General features: G+C 34.6%; 2 protein-coding genes across 2 annotated transcripts; both read left to right on the top strand.

Annotated features, from left to right (window-relative positions):
- Positions 1–17,137: 17,137 nt before the first annotated feature.
- On the top strand, positions 17,138–17,482 carry LOC308343734 (protein preY, mitochondrial-like; the record flags this gene model as incomplete). Its single annotated transcript, XM_080804900.1, has 1 exon — positions 17,138–17,482. The coding sequence occupies one exon, from the start codon at positions 17,138–17,140 to the stop codon at positions 17,480–17,482; it is 345 nt and encodes a 114-aa protein (XP_080661026.1).
- Positions 17,483–17,573: 91 nt separating this feature from the next.
- On the top strand, positions 17,574–17,792 carry LOC308343280 (phosphatidylinositol N-acetylglucosaminyltransferase subunit Y-like; the record flags this gene model as incomplete). Its single annotated transcript, XM_080804320.1, has 1 exon — positions 17,574–17,792. A coding segment is annotated over one exon (219 nt), but the record flags the coding sequence as incomplete, so codon positions are not given.
- Between the last annotated feature and the right edge of the window lie 6,587 nt (positions 17,793–24,379).

Below are 24,379 nucleotides of genomic sequence, written 5' to 3'. Positions count from 1 at the left end.
TTCAAGCCTGTGTTCTTGTATGGAGCATCTATAACGTTACATCATTATGCAAATTAGGGGCTGCTACACTTTTTTTCTTATATTTCAAGTTTTTCATTCATTCTTGTAATATTTCTGTATACTTAGAGTATATATATATATTTTTTTCCAAGTATATATATATATATATATATATATATATATACTTTTTTCCAAGTGCTTGTCCTTCTATCACATTTTTCCCAGGTTAAAAAAACAAACTTTTTCCTGATGCTTTTCAAATAAAACCTACTACCTCGATTGATTCTAAAATGCACTTTATACAAATGGAAACAAATGGAGTCGTTAAGCAAAAACATGGGACCCTTCTTTAAGTATATGGTAGATATTTTAAGAGCTTTAAAATACTCAATTACTGCGTTGTTAACTGTGAATTGTGGCCAGAGAAAAAAGAAATACGAACAAACATCTAGTCTGATGAAAGCTATTTCTATTCATTAAAAAATCCTCTGAAATGTTTTTTCCCCAAGACCAGTGTACTCCTGACAGTACGGCTAACAAATTGTATATTCCTCACCATTTATTTTCATGAACTTAATTGACCATTTTAGGAAAGAAATGGCCCTTTATGATAACAACAAGATAAAAGCTGGTAATTGACTGAAATGCTTGAGTACAGCTAGCTAAAACCACTTTCGACTAATGGAGACCTGAATGAAAGGCATGAAAGTTTCAGCCAATTGCAGAGAAGGTCAGAAGATTTTTTTAGCTTCTTTTTTTGAAACGCATAAGAAAACAAAATGTTTTGATGATGCATCAACTTTAAAAAGGTATGAAAGAAAAGAGATCACATCAAAAATTGTTTTGTAGAGCAACTTATTATCATACACCATGCATGATGTATTATGGAAAATTGATATTATTTTAAAAGCCTTTTTTCAGTATTATGCTGTCAGCCCAAGGTTATTTCATGTGAATATAACCAAGAAGACTCATTAATATTTTCTGAAGTTGGTAACAAAAACATTGTAGGAAACAAATGTTTGATAATCTAAATTATGGAAGTTTTAAATGAATGGTCTTTTTTTTTTTTTTTTTTTTTTTTTTTTTTTTTTAGATTTTTTTATTTAATTGACAGACAGATCACAAGTAGGCAGAGAGACAGGCAGAGAGAGAAGGGAGGAAGCAGGCTCCCTGCTGAGCAGAGAGCCGGATGTGGGGCTCGATCCCAGGACGCTGGGATCATGACCTGAGCCGAAGGCAGTGGCTTTAACCCACTGAGCCACCCAGGTGCCCCTAAATGAATGGTCTTATACATTATTAAAGATATTATATTTATTGACCAAAAAGTAAGAGATGAAATGATTAAAGTAAATTTTAGAATTATTTGTATAAATAAATTTCAAAATAACAAAATTACTAAGCATTTCATTACATGGTTTAATTTTTTCATATTCATCTATTTTTAAACATATTAAAGCTAATAAAGTCCCTCACTAAGGATAAAGATATTTAATAGTTTACATTTACTTATGATTTAACTTCTGTTTAGTCATTTAACGAAGACCTTATCTATTTATTATTTGCATAAATTAATTGCATAAATTGAGTACCCAAATCATTAGTCCTATTAGAAAATCACTCAAGGTACACATTAATTTATATTCATGCTAATTAATTTAAGTAGACATTCTCAATGAATAAGAAATCATAATTATTTTACCATCTTTATTTTACTTTATAGAAAACTCAAATGAGGATATGTTGCTCTATTAACAAAAAGAGGATTTCTAAAAATGTATGTGCTTATGAAGAAAATCATAGAGAAATGTAGTAATAGAAAACACTAATACCACCCCTTTAGAATTGTAGATAAGACATTGCTTTTTGTAACTAATCAGATGTCCTTCTCTAGACCCCAAGGATATAATCCATATCCTACAAAATGCAGAAAATAATGAAGAATTTTTTTTTTTTTTGTCATCCTCTATGAACTTGTTTTCTTTTCTACTTTAACAAGTTAAGACTAAGGAGTCTGCATGCAATAAAAATATGTGTTCCCCTTTATTCTTTCCTAAAACAAGTGTCTTGTCAGGAAACAGGTTTTCTGTTTTCTTGCACTTTGGCATTTTCATTTTAATTTTAAAATCCACTGGATCCCCTCCTAACCCCACTTTGAGACCATTTCACAGTACTTTATACTACTGATCATAGAGTTCTTGGTAGTTTATCCTATTCTGGCTGTTGGCAATAATCCTATTATACAACTTCCATGACCTTTTCCTTTTTGTGTTTCCACAGTAGGTACAGGCTATGCTTCACTTTCTTCTTGATAGTGACGAATGCACATGTACCCGTAAATCCAGATAATCTGTTCTCTTTTTTATTGATTCTGTGTTTCAACTATTACCCTAAAGTGAATGATTCTTCTTTTATACCACCAGGCCTCCTGAGTTCTGTTTCAGCTGTCTACTAGAAAAACCCTCACGTGTATATTTTTATTTTCATATGGGGTCCACAAAAATAGCCTCATTTTCCCCTTCCAAAACAAGTCAGTGATTCTTGTTATCATCATGAAATCAGATTTATCTTCAGTTTTTGAGTTTTAATACTTTTTCGTCATTGTAAATAAATTCTATCAGTCAGATGACACAAAACTCCTTTCATGTACTAGTGTTATTTGACAAGTATTAGTTTCACTCACACCTGCTACTCTTCCTTCCAGGTTTTACCAAGTGAGTAAACTGAGCTTGAAAAAGGTAAAACTCCTTTCAAGTTACTATGTGGAATTCCTAATACATTATTGATGATAAATGTGAAATTGATAGAGACAATAGTAAGATGCCTTAAATAGATGGTGGTAAAAACTAGAAAGTTGATAAGACTGGGAAAAGAAAGTTATGAGATGATAAAAACATGGACTAGGTGAATGACACTATAAGGAAGAAGAAATTAAATAGCATTAAGAAGGCTGAATTACTAAAATTATTTAACTGAATTTATCCCAATGCCTCAAAGGAGGTTAAATATCTGCAGTTTTCTTCCTTTAATTTTGATTAGAATGACCTGATCTTTTGAAGTATTCAACTTTGTATTTCATTTCTCATTTATACACTCTCCCTGTCAGCTGCCAAAATAATTTTAAAGTTTGAGAAATGTAAAATCCCTGTGGCAAATTCCACAGGAAGATAGTTCTTACTGACAATTCACTAGAAGAATTATGTATAGAGTTTGCCCAATTATGTGACTCAGAGTGAGGGAAGAGGAAACTAAAGAAAAAGCTTAGCTGAGTAATCTCAGAAATCTGGTCCTGTGTAAGTTAATGATTAATGCATTCTTTAACTTCTTTTGTAAACTTAAGTGATGCTTTCTTGGACACTACCTTTGTCTTCAGCAGGGCTTGACTCAAAGGTTAGAGAGGTACTGCCAATATGCCAATCCCTCCATATTAATCTTCTATAATCTCCCACAATGAATGCTTTTAGTCGAGGCAATGACTTCATTGACATTTGTCAACTGTATAAATTGATAGTTTCTTACATCAAGTTCTTAGAGAGTGTAGCTAACTTTAGAACTGCCTGATTTAAGTGTATACTCATTCAAAAGCTTCAGCTGGAAGAATTTTAATACAACCAATTCTATATTTATGTTGAAGTCCTTATCTCTTATTGAGCTTTGCCAGCAAGTGAGTCCTGAAACCAAGGGATTCTTGGAAGTTTCTAAGTTTATATTGACCATTCTGGCATTGTTAGGATGATTACTGTAGTTTGCTAGGGCTGGCATTACAAAAGAGCACAGATTGGGTGGCTTAACCAACAGAAATTTGTTTACAGTTCTGATGGCTGGAAAGCCAAGATCAAGGTGTTGGCAGAATTAGTTTCCTATGAGGTTTCCCTCCTTGGCTTGCAGATGGCTGTCTCCTTGTAGTGTCCTCACATGGGCTTTTCTATGTGTGCATTCCTGCTGTCTTGTCTCTTTATGTGTCAAAATTTCCTCTTCTTAGGACACCAGTCAGATTGGATTAGAGCCTACCTTAATAGCCTCATTTTTAAACTAAAGCACTTTTTAAAAGGCCCTCTCTCCCAGACAGTTGTATTCTGAGGTACTAGGGGTTAGGGTTTTAACTCAACTTTGAGGAATACAATTGAGCCCATAACATTCCACACTCGGGACCCCCAAAATTCATGTCCGTGTCACATGCAAATGACTTTGATCCCCATCCCAACAAGACAAATGCCTTAACCCATTTCACCATCAATTCTAAATCCCAATCTCATCTAAATTAAAATGTAGTTGAGACTTAAGGTATGATTCATCCTTCTTTATCAGTCCTCTCCAACTGTGCACCTGGGAAACCAGACAAGTTATTTGCTTCCAAATACACCAGTAGCACTGGCATAAGATAGACGTTTCCATTCCAAAGGGAAGAAATTGGAAAGATAAAAAGGGTTACAGGAACCAAGCAAATCCAAAACCTAGCGGGATGAATTCCATAGATTTGAAGGATGGAGAATGATCTTTTCTTTTGGTCCCAGTGCTCTGTCCTCTAAGCAACCACAGTGGTACTTCCACTTCGAAACCCAGTGGGGCCATAGTAGGAAGTGGGGAGTAGAAAGGAGGTGGAACTAAAAAGGAGAAAAGTCCAACAGTCTTCCTTCCTTTTGTCTCATCTCTGCCTCCTTTAGTCTAAACTTGCAGGATTTCTACTGATGCTGGTACAACTCCAACTCTATTTTTGGTTTCTGATAAGAAGACTGATTAAATCATGAGTCCTATATGTAATCTCTTTATCAACTAATCATACAAGCACAAGCTTGGTGTCCTCTTCAGAACTTGCTTTCTTATTTTTTGCAATATGCATCAGTTGAGAGTTTTTCAAATCTTGAAGTTGGGTTCCATTTTGCTTAACAATTTCTTAGGTTCATAACTCTCCTCTCACATTTTACTCTAAGCAGTGAGGAGAAACCAGGCTGAAGGTTCAATACATTCTAAATTCTTAGCAAAATATATAGCTGCATCTCTTACAAATTCTACCTTCCACAAAACAGTCCAGCACAATTCAGTTCATTGCTACTTCTTAACAAAGATCACCTTTCATCCAATGTCCAATAGCATAATTCTTATTTCCATCTGAGCCTTCACCAGAAGCATCTTTAATACCATTGTTTTCTACTAACAGTCTTTGTAAATAGTCTAGGCTTTGTCAAACATGCATCTCAAAACTGTTCTAACATCTACCCATTACCTAGTTCCAAAACCTCTTTCACATATTTTGATGCTTGTTGTAGCAGCACCCCAGTTCCTGGTACTATAATCTATATTAAGGTTTTTCTAGAGAAATAGAACCAACAGGGTGTGTGTGTGTGTGTGTGTGTGTGTGTACGTATGGAGGAGAGAGATTTTAAAAAATTGGATCATGATAATGTGTGGGTTTAGTAAGTCCAAAATCTGGAGGGTAGATTGGCAAGCAGGGGACCCAGGGAAGAACTGGAGTTTGAGCCCAAAGACCATCTGATGGCATAACTCCTTGCTTAGGGAATGACAGTCTTTGTTTTATTAAGGCCTTCAATTGATTGTATGAGGCACCCACATCCATATCATAAAGGGTAATCTGCTTACCTATTTAAATATTTATCTCTTCCAAAAAGCATCTTTTACAGAAACATCAATAATGACAATTGAGCAAATATTTGGGAAACATGGCAAAGCTGTATTAACATATAAAACTACCTATCACAATTATGCTGCTTTTAAAGTTTGTAATACCTATTGGATAATATTTAGAATTTACTTGACCTTTAACTTTAGAAGTACATTGAATTGATGTCATTGAACTTCCTTAATTAGTACAAGTCTATACATAGAATTACTTTCCAAACATGTGCAGAGCCACAGTCATAAACTATACATTGTGAAATTCATCTGAACTTGTCCCAACTTGATTAGTTAATAGTATCTGCTTTCATTTCATTTTATTCCAGCCCACGCTATATCACATCCTTCATAGAGAAATTATTAAGTAATTTTTATCACTTGATATTTTTATGATCAGTCTGAAATTTTTACTTAGCTAATTTGGCTGTAGTCCATGTGGATAATCAAGTGAACTGACCACACAGTTCTGACCAATTCTGCTTTCTTCTCTTTTTATTCAATTTTGAATTTATATATTTTGCATCTACAGTGTGTGTGTGTGTATTTTTTTCAATTAATTATCTACTAAATTAAAGTATATAAAAGCACACAAAGAGGCATCTATAGTGTGTGTGTGTATTTTTTTCAATTAATTGTCTACTAAATTGAAGTATATAAAAAGCACACACAGACAAAGAGGCCTCATTTGTGCCCAGGTTATCCTAATACCATTTATTGATTAGTCTACAAACAAGCAATTATAGTATTGTGTTTTGTAAGACAGCGGTTCAAGTAGAAGTGGCCTAACAAAGAGTTTTAAAATTATGCATGGACCATATAGATAATGATAGTTCACATAACTTGACTTCAGTTATAATTCCTGTTTGTAAGGAAATAGGACAATAGGACAATATCTTGGTGATTTCAGATTCCTAAAGTGTTACACCAACAAGATCGGTATGTGTGTGTTCTGCATATAAATAGTATGTCTGTACTTTATATTGTCTCATAATTTTATACTGTCAAATGATGCTGATGTACCTCTAGATAAAACCTGTCAGAATAAGTGAGCATATGTAATCAAATCATTCTAGGTAAAAGTGATGCCAATCTCATCTAAACCCTTTCTTCCCTTTACCTTTTTTTTTTTCTTTAACCCCTGAAAGACCTGTTTTACTTGACTTAAAATATCATACATAAATAGAGGACTATTGGGGCACCTGGGTGGCTCAGTGGGTTAAAGCCTCTGCCTTCAGCTGAGGTCATGATCCCAGGGTCCTGGGATTGAGCCCCACATCGGGCTCTCTGCTCAGCTGGGGGCCTGCTTCCCCCTCTCTCTCTGCTTGCCTCTCTGCCTACTTGTGATCTCTGTCTGTCAAATAAATAAATAAAAATAAAAAAAAAATAGAGGACTATTATAGGATTTCAAGTATAAAGTTTGCAAATAGAGAGTGGTGTCTGACATGATAAAGAACGTTGCAAGATGTACCTATACCTGTGGAAGTTCAACTAATCTGTTGAATTATCTTTTATTATCTCTGGAACATACTGTCTTTTGTTGCCTGATATCTTTTGTGAACCAATAATAACAGAGGAAAGCAAACTAAAACTTTGAGAAATTATGTTTGGCATGTTTATTCTGATTTTCTGCATTGATAATAGCCCTACATCAGATAAAAAAGAACATCAAAACATGCTATAGGTATTTCCTATTTTCCTATTTTCAGTAGAAAACAGAAGAGATGTGTAATTTATTTTCCTATTATACATATTAAATACTCCCATACATTAGTACAGAAAGCAAGCCCTCAGGAGAGAAAATTTGAAATAAAATTTATGCTCATTGAAAAAGCCACTTGTTTCAATGATTATATATTATTTTCACCGCAATACTATAGGAGAGTTGCTAACATGGTCTAAATTTTACAGGTTTAAAGAGGAAAAGGAAACAGCGAGGCATCTAGAGACCAAAGGTTCAAAGGGGAGATTGCTACAGTATGTTATTTTGTTTAGCAAAATGATACAGACATTGCATGGCCCTATCTATACTTGGCTGTCATACTGTCCAGAGATATAAGGCTAAAATGTTTCTAAGTCTTAAAACCATTATAGACTTTTTAACAAAGGGAAGATTGGACATGTTAAGACCTGTAAAAATGTATAATTATGATCTTCCTGATTTGCCTGTTATGTAATAATCAGGAAATTTACATTTTGGGGTTAAAAAATTTGTAAGTTTCTTGAGGACAGGAATTCATTTATGTGTGTATGTATTAATTGTTCACAACATTTTGTAAACTGCTAGGCATGTAAAAATTAATCAATATATATCTCTTTATGGATTAACATTTGAATAGATAATTCTAAATCAGCAGGGTTTCTGTTTTAAACAGAAATACACAAAGGAAAATCACAAGTTATATAAAAAGAAATCCAAGGATGATATTTAACATTTGAAAGGATTCCATTAAATAGGACATTCAATAGTACATTACTAAGGGAAATTACTTAGCATATTTATTTAGGTATAGTTTTATGCCTAATTTGCAATAATTATATCATCATGTCTAATGAGATGATGATTTTGGATTTTTCCCCAAAAAGTAAAAATCTATGCTTTGTTCCTGATGAGAACAGTGAAACAAAATTCTAGGATAAAATGGCACTGTCAGCACTGGTCTTGAATTCTGCTTCCACCTCAACTGCATAGATAAAACATGAACAAGGCACAGTTAATAATAATTGAAAAGCGTAGCCACAATGAAAAACACAGAGGCAGTCTGGGACTGAAACAAAGGAACTCTTGGGTTCCAAGATCATAAAAAGTCCTAGGCCTTAGGGAGTTTGACTCCTATAGGCTAATGGAGACTAAGTTGACCCAGATGGTAGATGACCACAGTCATTGTAGGTCACTGAAACTGGGAGCTAGGGAATGTCTGGAGGGAAAAAAACAGCACCAGAAAAAATGCAGCCATTTATAGCTGAATACTTAAGGTGGTTGGAAATCAACAGAAAAGCCTTGCAATATAAGTAGCTTAGGTCAGTGACTGAATTTCTTGTATACTAAGTATCACCTTACACAAGAAACACTTTTTGGCTAATAACCAAAAACATTTAAAAAACAAAAAACAACCAACTACATTTGCATTTGCACTTTGGACTTAGTATTGTATTCATGAAACCTTGGTAGAAGGAAAAGAAAAACAACAAAAATTGAATGATAATGAAACTTCCTACCTCAGAAGAGCATGCACTGGCACTGACTACCTTCTGCTCTGGGTAACTTTCCCTAGGATGTGTATAATTAACAGCCTTGGAAGATACAGTGTATCTTTCTGCAGCAAAGAGCAAGAATGCGAGTCCGTTCCCCCAGCACAGGGATCCTTTCTTGTACTGCTAGCCACTGCAACTGCTGGTATCCGTCTGGGCCCATGGATCATTACCACTAAACTCTTTGGATGCAAGGAGAAGATGCAAATATGCTGATAACTATGAAATTCGTTATGCCTTTGACTCAAGTCTTATGTGTTTGGTCAGCATCCATGAAACTGTAGCTGGCTAATTTGCAATAGATTGCAAAAATAGACCTAAGCAACAACATGGTGAATTTCCCAGGCTTTATTTTTGCCTTATATATCCCTGATGGGGTACTGCAGAAGCCAAGAATTGTCAAACTGTGCAAACAAACAAACAAAAATGCCTCAACAAAACATACTGTCTCTAAACAAAACTCAAGAAAGGGGCAGCCTACCAAGACAAAACATTTAGGCCATAACTACTCCAGCTAAACAGCACAGAAAATACTGTGGTCCTTCTCCCACCTCCCACGTGTGCCAGCAAAGACCCTAAGTAAATCCAGACTTTCATGCAAGGTGCAGTGAAGCACCCTAACTTCCTGCCAGGGTATTACAATGTAATACCAAACATGTCAGTATTTCAGTTAGAGATCATTCCTTGAACTCAGAACCAGGGAGACCTCAAATGGAGTATACAAGACAATTAATAGGTGCCAATACTAAATTGACAGAGGTTAGAGTTATCTAACATATTTCAAAGAAGCCATCACAAAAATATTGCAATAAGTGATTATAAACAAGCATTAAAAATGAAACAAACAAAAAAGTCTGAGTAGACAAATGTCAGAAAAAAATCAGAGCCAAATAGAAAGTTTGAAAGTAAAATAAAAGAACTGAAACAAACAAACAAACAAAACTTGAATAGGTGGTCTCAACATTAAAATGGAAAGGACAAAAAGAATTGGTGAATTTGAGAAGAGAATAATGGAACAACAAAAAACAAACTGCGGACATGTTTCTACAGGACCATGTGGGAATATAACAAAGATTAATAATTGTGTCACTAGAGTTTGAAGATAAGAAAAAGGGCTGAAAAAACTGTTCAAATAAATAATGGCTTAAAACTTAGCAATTTTGCAGAAGATACGAACCTACAAATTCAAGAACCTGAGCAAACCCAAGTGGGAAAACTCATACGCATCAAGGCGTATGTCACAAACTTATAAAAATAAAAAGTACAAATCTTGGCAGTAGTTGAGAGAGAAAAGGTATCTTACCTAAAGATGAAAAAGCAAATAATGGCAGATTTTTATCAGAAATCCTGGAGGCCAGAAGAAATGATCATAACATTTTTTAAGTGGTGAAAGAAATGTCAACCTTGTATGTAGTAAAAATGCCTTCAGGAGTTAAGGAGAAATGGAGACCTCAGATGAGAGAAAACTAAGATAAGCTGTTACCAGCAGACCTGTTCTGAAAGAAATGCTAAGGAGAGTATTGTAAACAAGAAGAAAATAGCAACAGAATAACCATGGAATATGGTGAGCGAAGAACGGTGCAATAAGCAAAAACATGGCTAACTAAAATTGATTTTCTTTCTCCTCTTGATTCTCCTAAACTATGTTTGACAATTAAAGTAGAAATTATAAAACACTGTTTGATGAGGTTCTCAGTTTATATAGCAGACATACCTGAGACCATGGTAAGGAAGGGAGAGTGAAGAGATATAAAGGGGATAACATTTGTTAAACTGCTCTAATGATGCCAGGAGACTGTGTTAAATTATGTATCTAATACCTAGAACTACTCAGCTACATACACACGCAAAAACAATGCTATGGGGATAAAAGGCACAGCATAGGGAATATAGTCAGTAGTATTGTAATAGGGATATGTGGTGACAGATGGCAGCTACACTTGTGGTGAGCACAGCATAATGTATAGACATGTGAAATCAGTATGTTGTACACCTGAAACTAATGTAATGGGTGTCAACCATACTTGAGTTAAAAAATAACCCACTGTGCATGAATCCAAAAGGAAGTCCAAAAAAATCATTTAACCCATAAGAAGGTAGGAAAAACAAAGCCCAAAGAAAACATAGAAAAAAACAAAACCTTGAACATCTGACTTAAGCTCCAATGTATCAATGTTATATTATATGCAAATGGTCTCAATATACTACCTAAAAGACTGATAAATGCAGAAGAGATTTAAAAAACTCCCAAATTAGTGTTGTGTATAAGAAAATCCCATCAAATATAATGGTCTAAACAAGATGAAAAATATATCATGAAAATATTAAATCAGAAGTGACTTCATTGATGTCAGATAAGGTAGGCTTCAGAACAAAGAATTACCTCAGAGAAGGACATTATACAATGATAAATAATTCTCATTCTACATAATGTTTTCAGAAAATTCAAGAAGGGGACCCCTACTCAGTTTCTTTTATTAAGGCTGTATTACTCTGATGTCAAAAACAGACACAAGAAGAAAAAAGAGAACCACTCTCTGTCATTCATGAAAATAGATCAGTATCTCCTACATAGAAATCTTTAACAGCAAATAGCAGTCAACAATTCTGTCTCAGGATTGAGTGGGCTCTGTTTTAGAGATACATAGCTAGATACATACTCAAAAATAATGTAACCCACCTTATTAAGAGGATAAAAAACTGTCAATGTAGATAAAGGAAAGCAGAAAAAATCTCACCACCTACACTTATAACACCCTTCAGAAAAACAGGAATATGTGGCATCTCAATGTGATAGATAGTGATAGAAATTCTAGCCACTGTGATAAAGCAAGAATGAGAAACAAAGCACATACAGATTGTAAAGAAAAAAATAATACCGTCCTTATTTGAGGATGGTGTATTTGTCTCATCAGAAAATCTTACAGAATCTATAAAAACAAACTTCTGTAACTACTTGAAATGAGGTTTAGCTGTAATAGTCAATTAAATTTCATTCATTGTCCAATGAACATAGGCACTGGAATGTGAAATTAACTATCATTTATAATCCTTAAAAGGTGAAAAAATTAGAGGTATACCTAATAAAACTTGTACAGGACTTGTATCCTAAAAACAACATGTAATAATAAAAGAAATCAAACGAGATCTAAAAATTGGAGAGAGATGCCATGTTTATAGATTAGAATACTCAACATAGTAATGATATTTGTTCTATCCAAATTGTATACAATTAACAGAATTCCTATCAATATCTAAGTAAGACTTTTTTGAGCTATGGACAAAATTATTCTAAAACTTACATGGAAAGTCAAACTAGAATACTTAAATCGATTTTGAAAGTGAATGAAGTGGGAGGAAATCCGTCTACCCTGTGTAAAGAATCACTATATAGCTATATTAATCAAGAACATGTAGTGTTGGTGGAGGGATAGAAACATAAATCAGTGGTACAGAATAGAGGACCCAGAGAAAAATCCACACACATCTTCTCAATTGATTTTTTTGACAAAGTTTAAAAGGCAATTTAATGGAGGAAAGAGCCTTTTAGTAAATGTTGCAGGAGCAATTGGACTCCATAGGTCTCCCCCACAAAAAAAGCCTCAACCTAAGTCTCACATGTCATATAACAATTAAATCCAAATCCAAATAGTCATGTACTTAAATTTAAATATAGAACTGTAACACATTTAGAAAAAAAAAATGAGGATCTAGAACTAAGCAAAGAGTTGAGTAGAACTGACACCAAAAGCACAATCCATAAAAGGAAAAAATACCATAAATTTTTTATTTATAAAAATTTTTAATTTTTATTTTTTATTTATAACATTGAACATCATCAAATTTAAAAACTCTTATTCTGATAAAGAACCTGTTGAGTGGATGAAAATACTATCTACAGACTTGGAAAAAATATATGTAATCCACATATCCAACAAAAGACCATTATCTAGAATGTGTAAAAAACACAACTTTAAAACAAGGAAATAGACAAAAGATGCGAATAGACATTTCACCGAAGAGACACAGATGGAAAATAAGCTCATGAAAGATTTGGAATCTCTTTAGCCATTATTAAATATAAATTAAGACCACAATGAGATACAGTCTATCAGAAAAGCTAACTAAAAAGCAGTGAAAACACCAAATGCTGATGGCTAAGATTTGTAGGAACTGGATCAGTTATACATTGGTTATAAGAATGACAAATGGTAGAGCCACTTAGAAAACAGTTTGGAACTTTCTTAAAATACTGAACAGGCAATTAATAACCCAGAAATTTCAGAAAAATGAAAATAGATGTTCACATAAACACTGATACATATATTTATAGCTGCTTTATTCATAATAGTTAAAGGAAACTATTCAGATACCCTTCAGCAGGTGAATAGTGACAATAACTGTGGTGTACATCCCTACTCTGGAATATTATTCAGCAATAAAAAGGAACAAACTATTGACACATGCAATAAGCTGTATAACTTTTCAGAAAATTATACTGAATGTAATCCCAATGGTTTATATACTATATGATTCCATTTACACAACATTTTTGAAATGACAGCATTATGAAAATCGGTTGTCGATTAGTGGTTGCTTGGGGTTAATGAAGCGTGAGAGTTAGAATGAAGTAGTTGTGGTTATAAAAGTGCAAACTAATTGACCTTGTGGTGATGGAAATCTTTATCTTCACTCTGTCAACATCCTTTTCTTGGTTATGATACTATACTATAGTTTTGTGAGTGTTACCTCTGGAAAAGAAATGGGTAATTGTACTTGTTATCTCTCTGTGTTATTTCTTATATTTGCATTTGAATCTAGAATTATCTCAAATTTTAAAAAATAACTTTAGAAAACTACATGACTTTCTGTCCAAAAGAAGTTTTTTTGGCAGTCAATTTGATAATTCAAAGGCTTCAGGATAATTTCATTGAATTCTCACACTCTTAGATTTACACTGAGCAGACTTATTAGAGCATTTGATTATGAAGATTTATTGTCTATTTGGCTGCCTCACAAGGTTCTGGATTAGATTTAACTTATTAAGAAAATGTATAATCATCATTACCATATTGCATAATTTTTTTTACTATCTTTGTATCGTACAGGGAACTATGCAAAGACTTTTTTGATTAAGAAGAGTAATTAGGGGACACCTGGGTGGCTCAGTGGGTTAAAGCCTCTGCCTTCGGCCCAGGTCATGATCTCAGGGTCTTGGGATCGAGCCCTGCATTGGGCTCTCTGCTCAGCAGGGAGCCTGCTTCCTCCTCTCTCTCTGCCTGCCTCTCTGCCTACTTGTGATCTCTGTCTGTCAAATAAATAAATAAATAAAATAAAAAATCTTAAAAAAAAAAGTAATTAACCTCAAGATAAAATTCTTTCAAGCCTATTTATTGATCATATTGCTGTTTTTAGTCACACACATAGGAAGTGGCATAGTTATCAGCTTTGCCCCTCATAACAAATATTCCAAATCAAAATATAAAGTTGTGACTTAGAATATATTCCTCCAGTACTAGTATCACACCATAGATATAAATATCTTTATGAAACCACTACAACTTACCTGACTTAATTTGGGCATTGAATTTAAAATTTTTGTCATTATTTTGACTTCATTTAAGTTGCTTTTGAGCACGTTACAATATGAAATATTGGAAATTTACTAAATTCAATACTTGAATACCAGTATTCAAGTTCAACTCCCCCCTAATATCAAAAACACAAACGGAGGAAGATAATGCAATGTCTATCTCACAATGTGGTTGTGACAAGTCCGTTGCAAAATCAATGAGAGCACACTTTTTAAAAAAAATATTTATTTATTTGACAGACAGAGATCACAAGTAGGCAGAGAGGCAGGCAGGGAGAGACAGGGAAGCAGGCTCCCCACTGAGCAGAGAGCACCATGCCGGACTTGATCCCAGGACCCTGAGATCCTGACCTGAGCCGAAGGCAGAGTCTTAACCCACTGAGCCACCCAGGTGCCCCAAGAGCACACTTTTTTAAAAAATATAACTTGCTCCATTCACATTTTCACTTACCACAAATATTTTCTATTTAAAGTACTCACTTAGGTGCCTGATACTTTAAGCCGACTGGCAAGGGTGGTGTGTTTCATCTGTATTTCAGATCCCTAGCAGATTGTGTGTCACAACCATCTCACTAGTTGTTGAATAAATAAATAAATGAATGCAGAGATAAGTCAATTTGATTTTAAAAAGCTCCAAATTGTTTGCTTATAACCAACTTGATCTTGAAGCACATAAAAAGTACTTTTTAACTTAAATCCCGAACCAAAGCCCTCTTCATTTTTTTTCCTAGCAAAAGGAATTTAATTCAGAAGGTTTATATGTGAAATCAATTTTGAGCAGTATCTCTTTCCAGTGAACAGTGTAGTATATCATGTGAAGGGCATTTGCAATCATTTCACTCTCCCCTTAACCCTCGACTGCCATCCCTAACCTGAGTCAGTATGAACTTAGAAAATCTGGATTTTTTTTTTTTTTTCCCCCCTGTAAGAGGATTGACCTGTAAGAATCCCATATTTTTCTCAGGGTTGGAGGTGAACACTTTATTCATCAGGCAGTTTAACAGATTCTTTTTCAAGTTACTTCCAAGTTCCTACCTTCAACAAATGGTCTTAGAAATGATGTTCAAAATAAACTTCAATAGTTCACTTTGGACTCATTTCCAGTCCTACTCCTAGAAAAGGATATATTGACTTGATGCTTTAGTGCAGGGACTCTGCATCAGGATGGGATAGGACAATAAATCTCTGTGAAGAATGAAGGGGCAGGGGAGCAGGGGTAGCCTAGAAGAGAGAGCCCATTGACTGCAAGCAGGTGAGGGAAGACAACAAGGACAGGTCAGTTCGGCAGGCAGAGTCAGATTCCTGTGCAGTTTGCAGAAAAATTTGACCACGTTGATGGATAGTCATCAAGCCAAAGGCTCCTGGTAGAGTATAAGTAGCCCCACAATGCATAGAAATTGGCAGAGAGAAACAAGACTTCAGCACAGGGCTCTGAGAGGTGGCAGCTGGGGCTCTCTGAGAACTGCATTTTCATGGCTGTGACACGTGAGCCTGAGCAGAGTATATAGAATCGTGCCTTTTAGGTAATTAATTTTGACGATCATTACATTTTTATCCTCAAGAAAAATAAAGCTACTTCTAATCATTTAGAGATTTAAATCCTGTTTGGTTGGTCATCAAACATAATGTAGAAGAGCTTCACGTTTAAAGAATGCAGTCATCATTTCCCTGCAATTTTTATCACCACTTTTGACAAAGTATAATAAAAAAGTATTTGTTACTTGAAGTATTCCTGTGCATATTTTAGAGGATTGGGAAAAATCCGTCATCATAACTCAGATGTCATTCAATCTTATATTTGCATTATTTGCATTTAATGCCCTCTATTAAAAAAACTAATAATTGTTGATTTAAATGGCCCTAAATCCCTAATTTTATCAAGGTCTTTCAGAGATAACAGACCTTGCCAGTTTTCTGACATAAATAAATCCCATGAAATAATTATTATATAAATTGAGGCAGTGTACACTGCTGGGAAACAGTGTAGTAGTAAACAGAACTTAGATCTTAGAGTCAGAATTGGATGGATCTGTAATGCTTCTGATAAGTAATTGAGTGTCTTTGATTGTTTTCATTGTCTATTAAATAGGAAAATATACCAACTTTTTAAGGTTTAGAGGATTATTTGAGATATATTTGATAAAGAATTTAATGCAGTGTTGAGCAAATGGTTAAGTCCTCAAAAAATGTACACTTGGGAGTCCAAGTATGGTTACAGGTCTTATTAAGGTACTCTGTTTATAAGTTCATATTTGTAGAAGTTAATATATCTAAAAACTAGTCAACATTTTAATAAGCACCCCTAATTTATTAATTGCCAAATGATGACATTAATAGTTGATACTTTATAGATGCCTGCGAGGATTGTATATGAAGGTGACCATGAAAAATGAATTATCTATCTATGTATGTATCTATATATATTGAGCTTGTAGTATTTAACAAACATTCAAAAAATATTAACTGTGGTCATCCTTACTGTCCTTATTGCAGTAATTCTCATCTTCCCCTTCTTTTGTCATCATAATCAGCATCAATTTCCCTGAGGGACAATGTGGTGTCACATAGCAAAATATCTACCAGGTAGAAAAGAGTCATTAATATTTGTTGTATTGGGAGGGCGCCGTGCGGTGCAGCGTGGCGGCGGTGGCCTGCAGGACCATGCTGAGCGGAGCGTGCGGCTGGCTCGCCTCAGCGCTGCGGGGTCCACGCGTGCCGCCGTTCGCGGTCGCCTGTAGGTGCCTTCACGCGTCGGGGTCACGGCGGTCCGCGGAGAAGAGCGAGAGGACCGGGGACCCGCCCCGCGCCTTCGACCCGGCGCTGCTTGAGTTCCTGGTGTGCCCGCTCTCCAAGAAGCGGCTCAGATACGAAGCATCGACGAATGAATTGATTAATGAAGAGTTGGGAATAGCCTATCCAATTATTGATGGGATCCCTAATATGATGCCGCAGGCAGCTAGGATGACACATCAAAGTAAGAAGCAAGAAGAAATGGAGCAGCACTAGATCATAATTTTTAAAAAAGCAACACAACTAAACTTTCTTAATACCACTTACCTTTTTAAAAGTCAGAGTGGCAGGTAGTAAGTGGGGGAGAAGACTGTTTCCGTCTCTTCCTACGTTGACTGTCCTTATACCGTTGGTCTCTCTAGCAGGACTGTTCTACTCAGCCTCCGTGGAAGAAAACTTCCCACAGGGCTGCACTAGCACAACCAGCCTGTGCTTTTACAGTCTGCTCCTGCCCATTACCATACCTGTTTATGTGTTCTTCCACCTTTGGACTTGGATGGGTATTAAACTCTTCAGGCATAATTAATACAACCAGAGCCAAGATGATACATATGTTAATGATATGTCATGAGTGTCTCTCTCTGAAAGCTCAGCTACATGGAAATACTGGAAACCCACTTAAATTGCAGGAAAGGTGCTTTGCCTTGCTTCTCTCAGAGGTTTAGGACTATGGGAGGCTTAAACTGCAGGAGTTTCTTTTATATTTTTGTTTTGCTCTTTTTTTTTTTTAAATTCTAATGTATAACTACTGTATCAGAAGAAACACTTCAACACAGTTTTTTGGAAATTAACAATCCTAACCATCACCTGATGACTTTCTTACCCCATTCATCTAAAAATTAATAATTAAAATTTTATATGTTTATTTTAGATTCAAAGTATTTGGCAGAGTCACATGTTAAGGATGACTGAAATAATTCCAAAGGAGTTGTGTTGGAACAGTTGTAGAGAAATGTATTTGAGCTTGTGTGCTAGAAGACTACAATAAAATGGAAATTTTGTGTACTTGCAAAAAAAAAAATATTTGTTGTATCGATGACGCTCTGAAAATGAACATATCTATTAGAATTCATGAAGAGTGAGTGACCATTTTGAAAAGGTGTATTAGAAAGTGAAAAAAGAAGGCAACCTCTTTCCAACTCTTTTTTATTTTTTTCCCTTTTTGTTAGGTTTAATAAAAAGTAAAATCCTATGAAATAAATTGAAAACAAAAAGGACCAAACAGAAGATCAAGATAGACCTAAGTGGAGTCTTGATATTTATACTCATTGCTAGTTTATTGCATTGTCAATTTTCCTTCACTTCAGAAGGGATAATAGCATAAAAAAAAATGCAGCGAATTGAAGCAGTATTGAGAGAAAATCAATTTGAGGTGGTATGAGAGAAATTAAAATATTTAAAGTAATGAAACTCCAACAAAGAGAAAATAAAAACCTCTAATGCACTTTACCAGGCTTAGCTCCCTGTACCTGTGATATAATTACTGTTAATTTTAATACAGTTATTAGTACAGTTCTTAAGTAGTGAGGTATATAACATAAACATGTAATCACTTTTCCTTGACATCTTGATCTCATTTGTAGTGGAGATAGGATGGGGAGACAGGGGAAATATTAGTACCCAGGAATACCTGTAGTAAAACTATTTCAGTGCAAAGTAAAAATAATAAAATTCAGGGTACACATCATTTTACCTATTGAAAGGTATTTTGCCCTTATATTGCAATGAAATAGAAGCAAAAAAATACTATTTTTGTTAAGTATGGAATCACAGAATTTAGTATAAGGGCTATACATAATATGTGTGGATTCAATAATGTATTTGCTATTTTAATTTCTTAAGCCATTTTCTCATGATCAATTATTAATGATAGCTATTTTTTATGTAAGTGCAATAAACTAGCCAAATTCTCCAAGCTAAAATAGATTATTTAACAGTGACCATGCAGCTTTATCTTATTTAATTGTGAAACTTGTATAAAGTGTTTTTAAGAGTGTTCTCTTACATTACATAAAGAGCTTAGTTTCTCTATCCACTATATAGAGAATTGGAATTCTGTATTTCCTTTTCGTATTCTCTACTAGGTTGTGAATATAGTCATTGACTTGGTTTGGTATCTGTTTTTCCATCAAGTACACTGTTGATGTCCAGACTCCATTGTTAGTAAAAGCTTTCCAACAAAGTATGCTTGATTTATATTAAGTAAAACTTTCACTAAGTCCTTTTTACAACGTTCATAATCAAAATCATAAAATAGTTTATACTATGCATATATATGAAATTTTAATTTGGTGTGGTATTACTGAAAGGGTGATTAAGATAAACATATATTGTTGATCCTTGAACAACATGGGAGTGAGGTGTGCTAACAATAATGCAATCGAGTATCTGCATATAACTTTTGATTCCCCATAAACTTGGTTACTCATACCCTACTATAGACTGGAAACCTTACCAATAACACAAACAGTAAGTGAACACTTATTTTGCATTTGTATTATGTACCACATTCTTTAAAAAAGTAAACTGAAAAAAGGTTACTGAGAAAATTGTAAGAGAAAATACAGTACTGTACTCTATCGATAGATACTGTGTTTGCCATGTGTTTACAGGATACATTATCTGTCATTATCTACATCTGTATTGTCCTTTATGATACACAACACTGTAGATGTTACACATAATACTAATAGTATACTTCAAAAATAAAAAGTAATGTGAAAAAGAAAAATTATATTTATTAGTATAAGATCTCATTCACTGATAATGATGAAGCAGCAGTATGATTGCTTTATGGTAGAGTAATGTAATCAATGCGATTGCTTCACGGTAGTCTAGCCTATACACTAGTGAATAAATTCTTAGTAACTCTTTATGGAATACTATATTATAGTCATATTGATAATATAGTATTGGAAATATTGTTCCACTTTAAAAAACCCACCTGGGGTAGACTGGAATGCCATTTCTTGAATTATGAGACTGATGTACCGTATGGTAATGTAATTCTTTAAAATCAAAGTTATAAAACAGAAAACTAACCCATTGATTTTATGTTACATATCTCTCATCTTATGCCTATGTATAAGTGGGCTATCCAACTCCCAACAAGTCTTGCCCACAACGTCCTACACAATGAATACTCGCATGATGATGATGATGATGATGATGATGGCTCAAAAATGTCTCTTCCAGTTCTTGCTGTACCGTTCCTTGATTTTCACATGAAGACGATCCTGTACACAACAGTAGTATATTAACCGTAAGGCATAATGATTATTTACTATTCATTAAATAGGCATGGTTCATTATAAAGGTATTCATGTCATTGTCACCTTGAGTACTAAGGAGGAAGAGGTGGGGTTGGTCTTGCTGTCTCAGGGATGGTGGAGGTAGAAGAGGTGAACGAAGTGGAACATTTGGTCTAACTTTGCAGAAATACATTGTAATTTCTATCTGACTTTTGCCTTTTTCCTTCTGTAAAAAGGTTTCTATCCAGTACCAATCTAGATGCCTGTCACCTTTTGCTTTAGTTTCAGTGCTTGTAAAATAGAAGGATCCATGTTGTAAAAGAAGTTAAAAGTGGGTAAGCCTGGTGGTGGGTATTAAGGAGTGCACGTATTGCATGGAGCACTGGGTGTTATACATAAACAATGAATCTTGGAACACTACATCAAAAACTAATGGTGACTAACATAACATTATTTTTAAAAAAGAAGTTAAAAGTAGTCAGGACAGAACACTTCTGCCATATTGTCTAATATCAGTTTGTTTTTGGTCACTGCTTCTATGTTTTTTTCCCATTATCTGGCACTAGTTCAGAATCACTCTTCTCCGTCGAGTCAATCTTTTGTTAATTCTGCTGGCATTGTGTTTGTTAGCTCTTGAATTTCTCGAAGATTGTATCTTGAAACGCTTTACTCCCAACTGTTTTTTGCCATATTCACAATCCCTAATGATTGACTTGATTGGCTCTGTTGTAAATCATGTCAAGTTGCACACAACATCTGGACACAGTTTATTCCAGAAAAAAATTGTGTTTGTTGTATTGGCTTTCGTGGTCTTTTCCCTAACTACGATGGCATCTTCAGTGGTGTAATCCCTCCATACTTTGATCAGGTTATCTCTATTGCGGTCCTCTTCGTTGACATTGACAGCTCTTTCCAGAGTATCCTAATAAGACTTAAAGGTCCTTATGACTCCCATGATCTAGAGATGTTGTGTTTGGGAGCATGTAGACTGCTGTGATGCCCCCTGGTGTTTAACTCATGGGGTTCTGGGTGGCCAGTGGCATTGTCCAATATCAAAAGAACTTAAAAAGGAAAGGTACTTCCCATCCTCAGGGACAAAGCCTTGATGGAACCAATCCAGTAAAAGGGTTTTTATTGTCCAGGCCTTCCTGTTGTACAAACAAAAGGCTAGCAGGCGGTGTTTATCTCTTCTTTCAAGGCTCAAGTGTTAGCAGCTTTACGGATAAAGGCAATACTGATCATAAACCAAGCTGCATTTGCACAAAACTATATAGTTAACCCATCCCTGTCTGCCTTAAAACCTGGTGCTCGCTTCTCTTCCTTACTAGCAAATATCCTTTGTGACATTTTTCCCCCTAGAATAGGTACTTTCATCTGCATTAAAAACCATTTCAGGCAGATATCCTTTCTCCTCAGTCATTATCTTAATGGTGTCTAGGAACTCATCTGTTGCCTCTTAGTTGACAGAAGCTATTTCTCCTGTAAGCTTGACACTTTTAACCCAAACCTCTTTAAACATTATCAAACCATCCTTTGTTGGTTTACATTCTCCAACTTTAGATCCTTTGCCTCCCTTTTGCTTTATGTTGTCATGTAATGACTGTTGCCATTCCATGTTATATTGTCATGTAATGACTGTTTTTTCTCAGATCCTATTAGAGTGTAGAGGTATGTCTGTCTGTCTTTCTTTCTTTTTTTTTTTTAAAGACTTTATTTATTCATTTGACAGAGAGAGATCACAAGTAGGCAGAGAGGCAGGCAGAGAGAGAGGAGGAAGCAGGCTCCCTGCCAAGCAGAGAGCCCGATGTAGGACTCAATCCCAGGACCCTGAGATCATGACCTGAGCCGAAGGCAGAGGCTTAACCCACTGAGCCAGCCAGGTGCCCAAGGTATGTCTTTCTTAGAGCAATCCTGCATCCACATAAAATCTGCATTTTCACTATGAAATAAATTATATAATCCAGGATGATGGTTCTTATCTTATTTTAGAATTCATAACTTTAATTATATTAGCAAAGTTCCTTTTTTAATATTATGTAACATATATTCAGATTCCTGGGATTTGTGAATAGAAATCTCTATGCAGACGTTATTCTATCACACTCCAGAATCAAAATTATTTAAAATATTTTATTTATTGCATATTCATATATTTGCACTTATTTTAAGACTATTAAATAGAGTACAGCTTGCATCAACTTGTCCTGTTTTTTTAAGACTACATGTTGCTTTCTTTTTATTTTTGATTGCATCTTTAATGATAAAGATAAAGATTATGCTACATTTTGCTTTATTCCGTCCAGTATTTGGAAGAGCACAAAGTTCTTTTTAGTCATTGTAGTGTAGGGTTTCTCAAATGAGTGTCTCTTCATCTCAAAATTGGAAAAAGAAGTGTTAACTTAATCTCCCCAGTTTTTTTATAAAAAATACTTATTTTCTACTTAGTTCACTCAAGCACTTTGGCACTTAAGATGCCTCTTTCAAAGAATATGAAATTGCCATATTTAAGTTTCTTTGTCTAAAAAAGTGAGAATTTAAAATTGGTACCACTCTTCTTGTCACTTTAAGAACTACACATTCTTGTAAATATATCAGAAATGGGTGTGTGAAAATCTGTTTCCACTACTACCTTCTTGTACAGTTTCCCCATTCTTCTTAGACTATAACTTTGCTTGTATCTAATTTTAAACAAATTTTGAAAAAGGGAGAGAAAATACAAATTCTATAAACTCTTCTAGCATTCATGGATGAAATCTTTTGTAGATTAAATACTGCATCATACTCCATGAATATTTAATTAAAACAGTTATTCTCAGTTTGACTTGGAAGCATTTTTAATTCTTTGGACTATGGGGTTTTGATAAATGTGAGGATATTGGTAAAATCATACAAGGGCATTCTTAATCAATTCCAAATTTTGAATTAAGCACTTTTAACGGTACCATTAAGTAGAGTTATATTGTGTTAATTGAGCATAGTTTTACATTTATCAACCAATTTGTTTCCCACATCCACCACAGAGTGAGAAGGCAATCAATTGCAAGGTGTTGCTTTTCCAACTCAGAAGATCTGTTTAAAATGCAGATTCTGAGCCAGTAGTTCTGGGATCTAGATGGCTCCTCTGCATGTGTAACAAGCTCACCAGTCACACTGATATTGTTCCTTCAGGGATGGTACTTTGAAGAGCAAAGCCCTGAAAATAAAAAAAATTAAACTCAAAGTCTGGAAGTGTAAACTTTAGCCTCAGCTCTAATTTTTTAGTTGACAACCTAAAGCAAATTATTTTGTTGGGCCGAGTCTTTTCACTTCTAAAGTAAAGGTATTTGAGTTATTATTTTGTGATTTCTTTTTATTAATTAAGAAACTGCTTTCATGGAGGTAAAGATATTTCTCAAATTCACACATTAGTAACAACTCCTGTTTTCTGGGTCCAGGTTTTCTGATGCCAAGGTAAAGCTTTTCATTTTACCATACCAGCGATACACCTGAACCCATTTATATAGAGCATCATAGCTGAAAATAAGAGAAATCATGCAGAGCTATTTTACAAGATACCTTGAGAAATTTTAGCAGATTGAACTGTTATTACTTTAATGGGTTTTATATTTTTCATGCTATATCAATAGTTTTCTCTCTATTTTATTTATTTCCACTATTCATTATTTTTATTCCATAGCCCTTTCTCCTACTTTGAAGCAACCCTTGACCAAGTGATAGCACACCTTTAAGCAAAACTATTCTTCACAGCAGTCTTACAACAATGCCAGCTGTGATTTCATTTATATTGAATCACTGTAATTCCTGAACAATTTATAAAGTTTTGCAACCCTGATTTAAACTTACATTTTCATGAAGTAGAAGT

Source organism: Martes martes, assembly GCF_963455335.1.
Source record: "Martes martes genome assembly, chromosome: 5".
NCBI classification, from domain to species: Eukaryota; Metazoa; Chordata; class Mammalia; order Carnivora; family Mustelidae; genus Martes; species Martes martes.
This window is presented reverse-complemented; position numbering and strand designations above follow the sequence as displayed.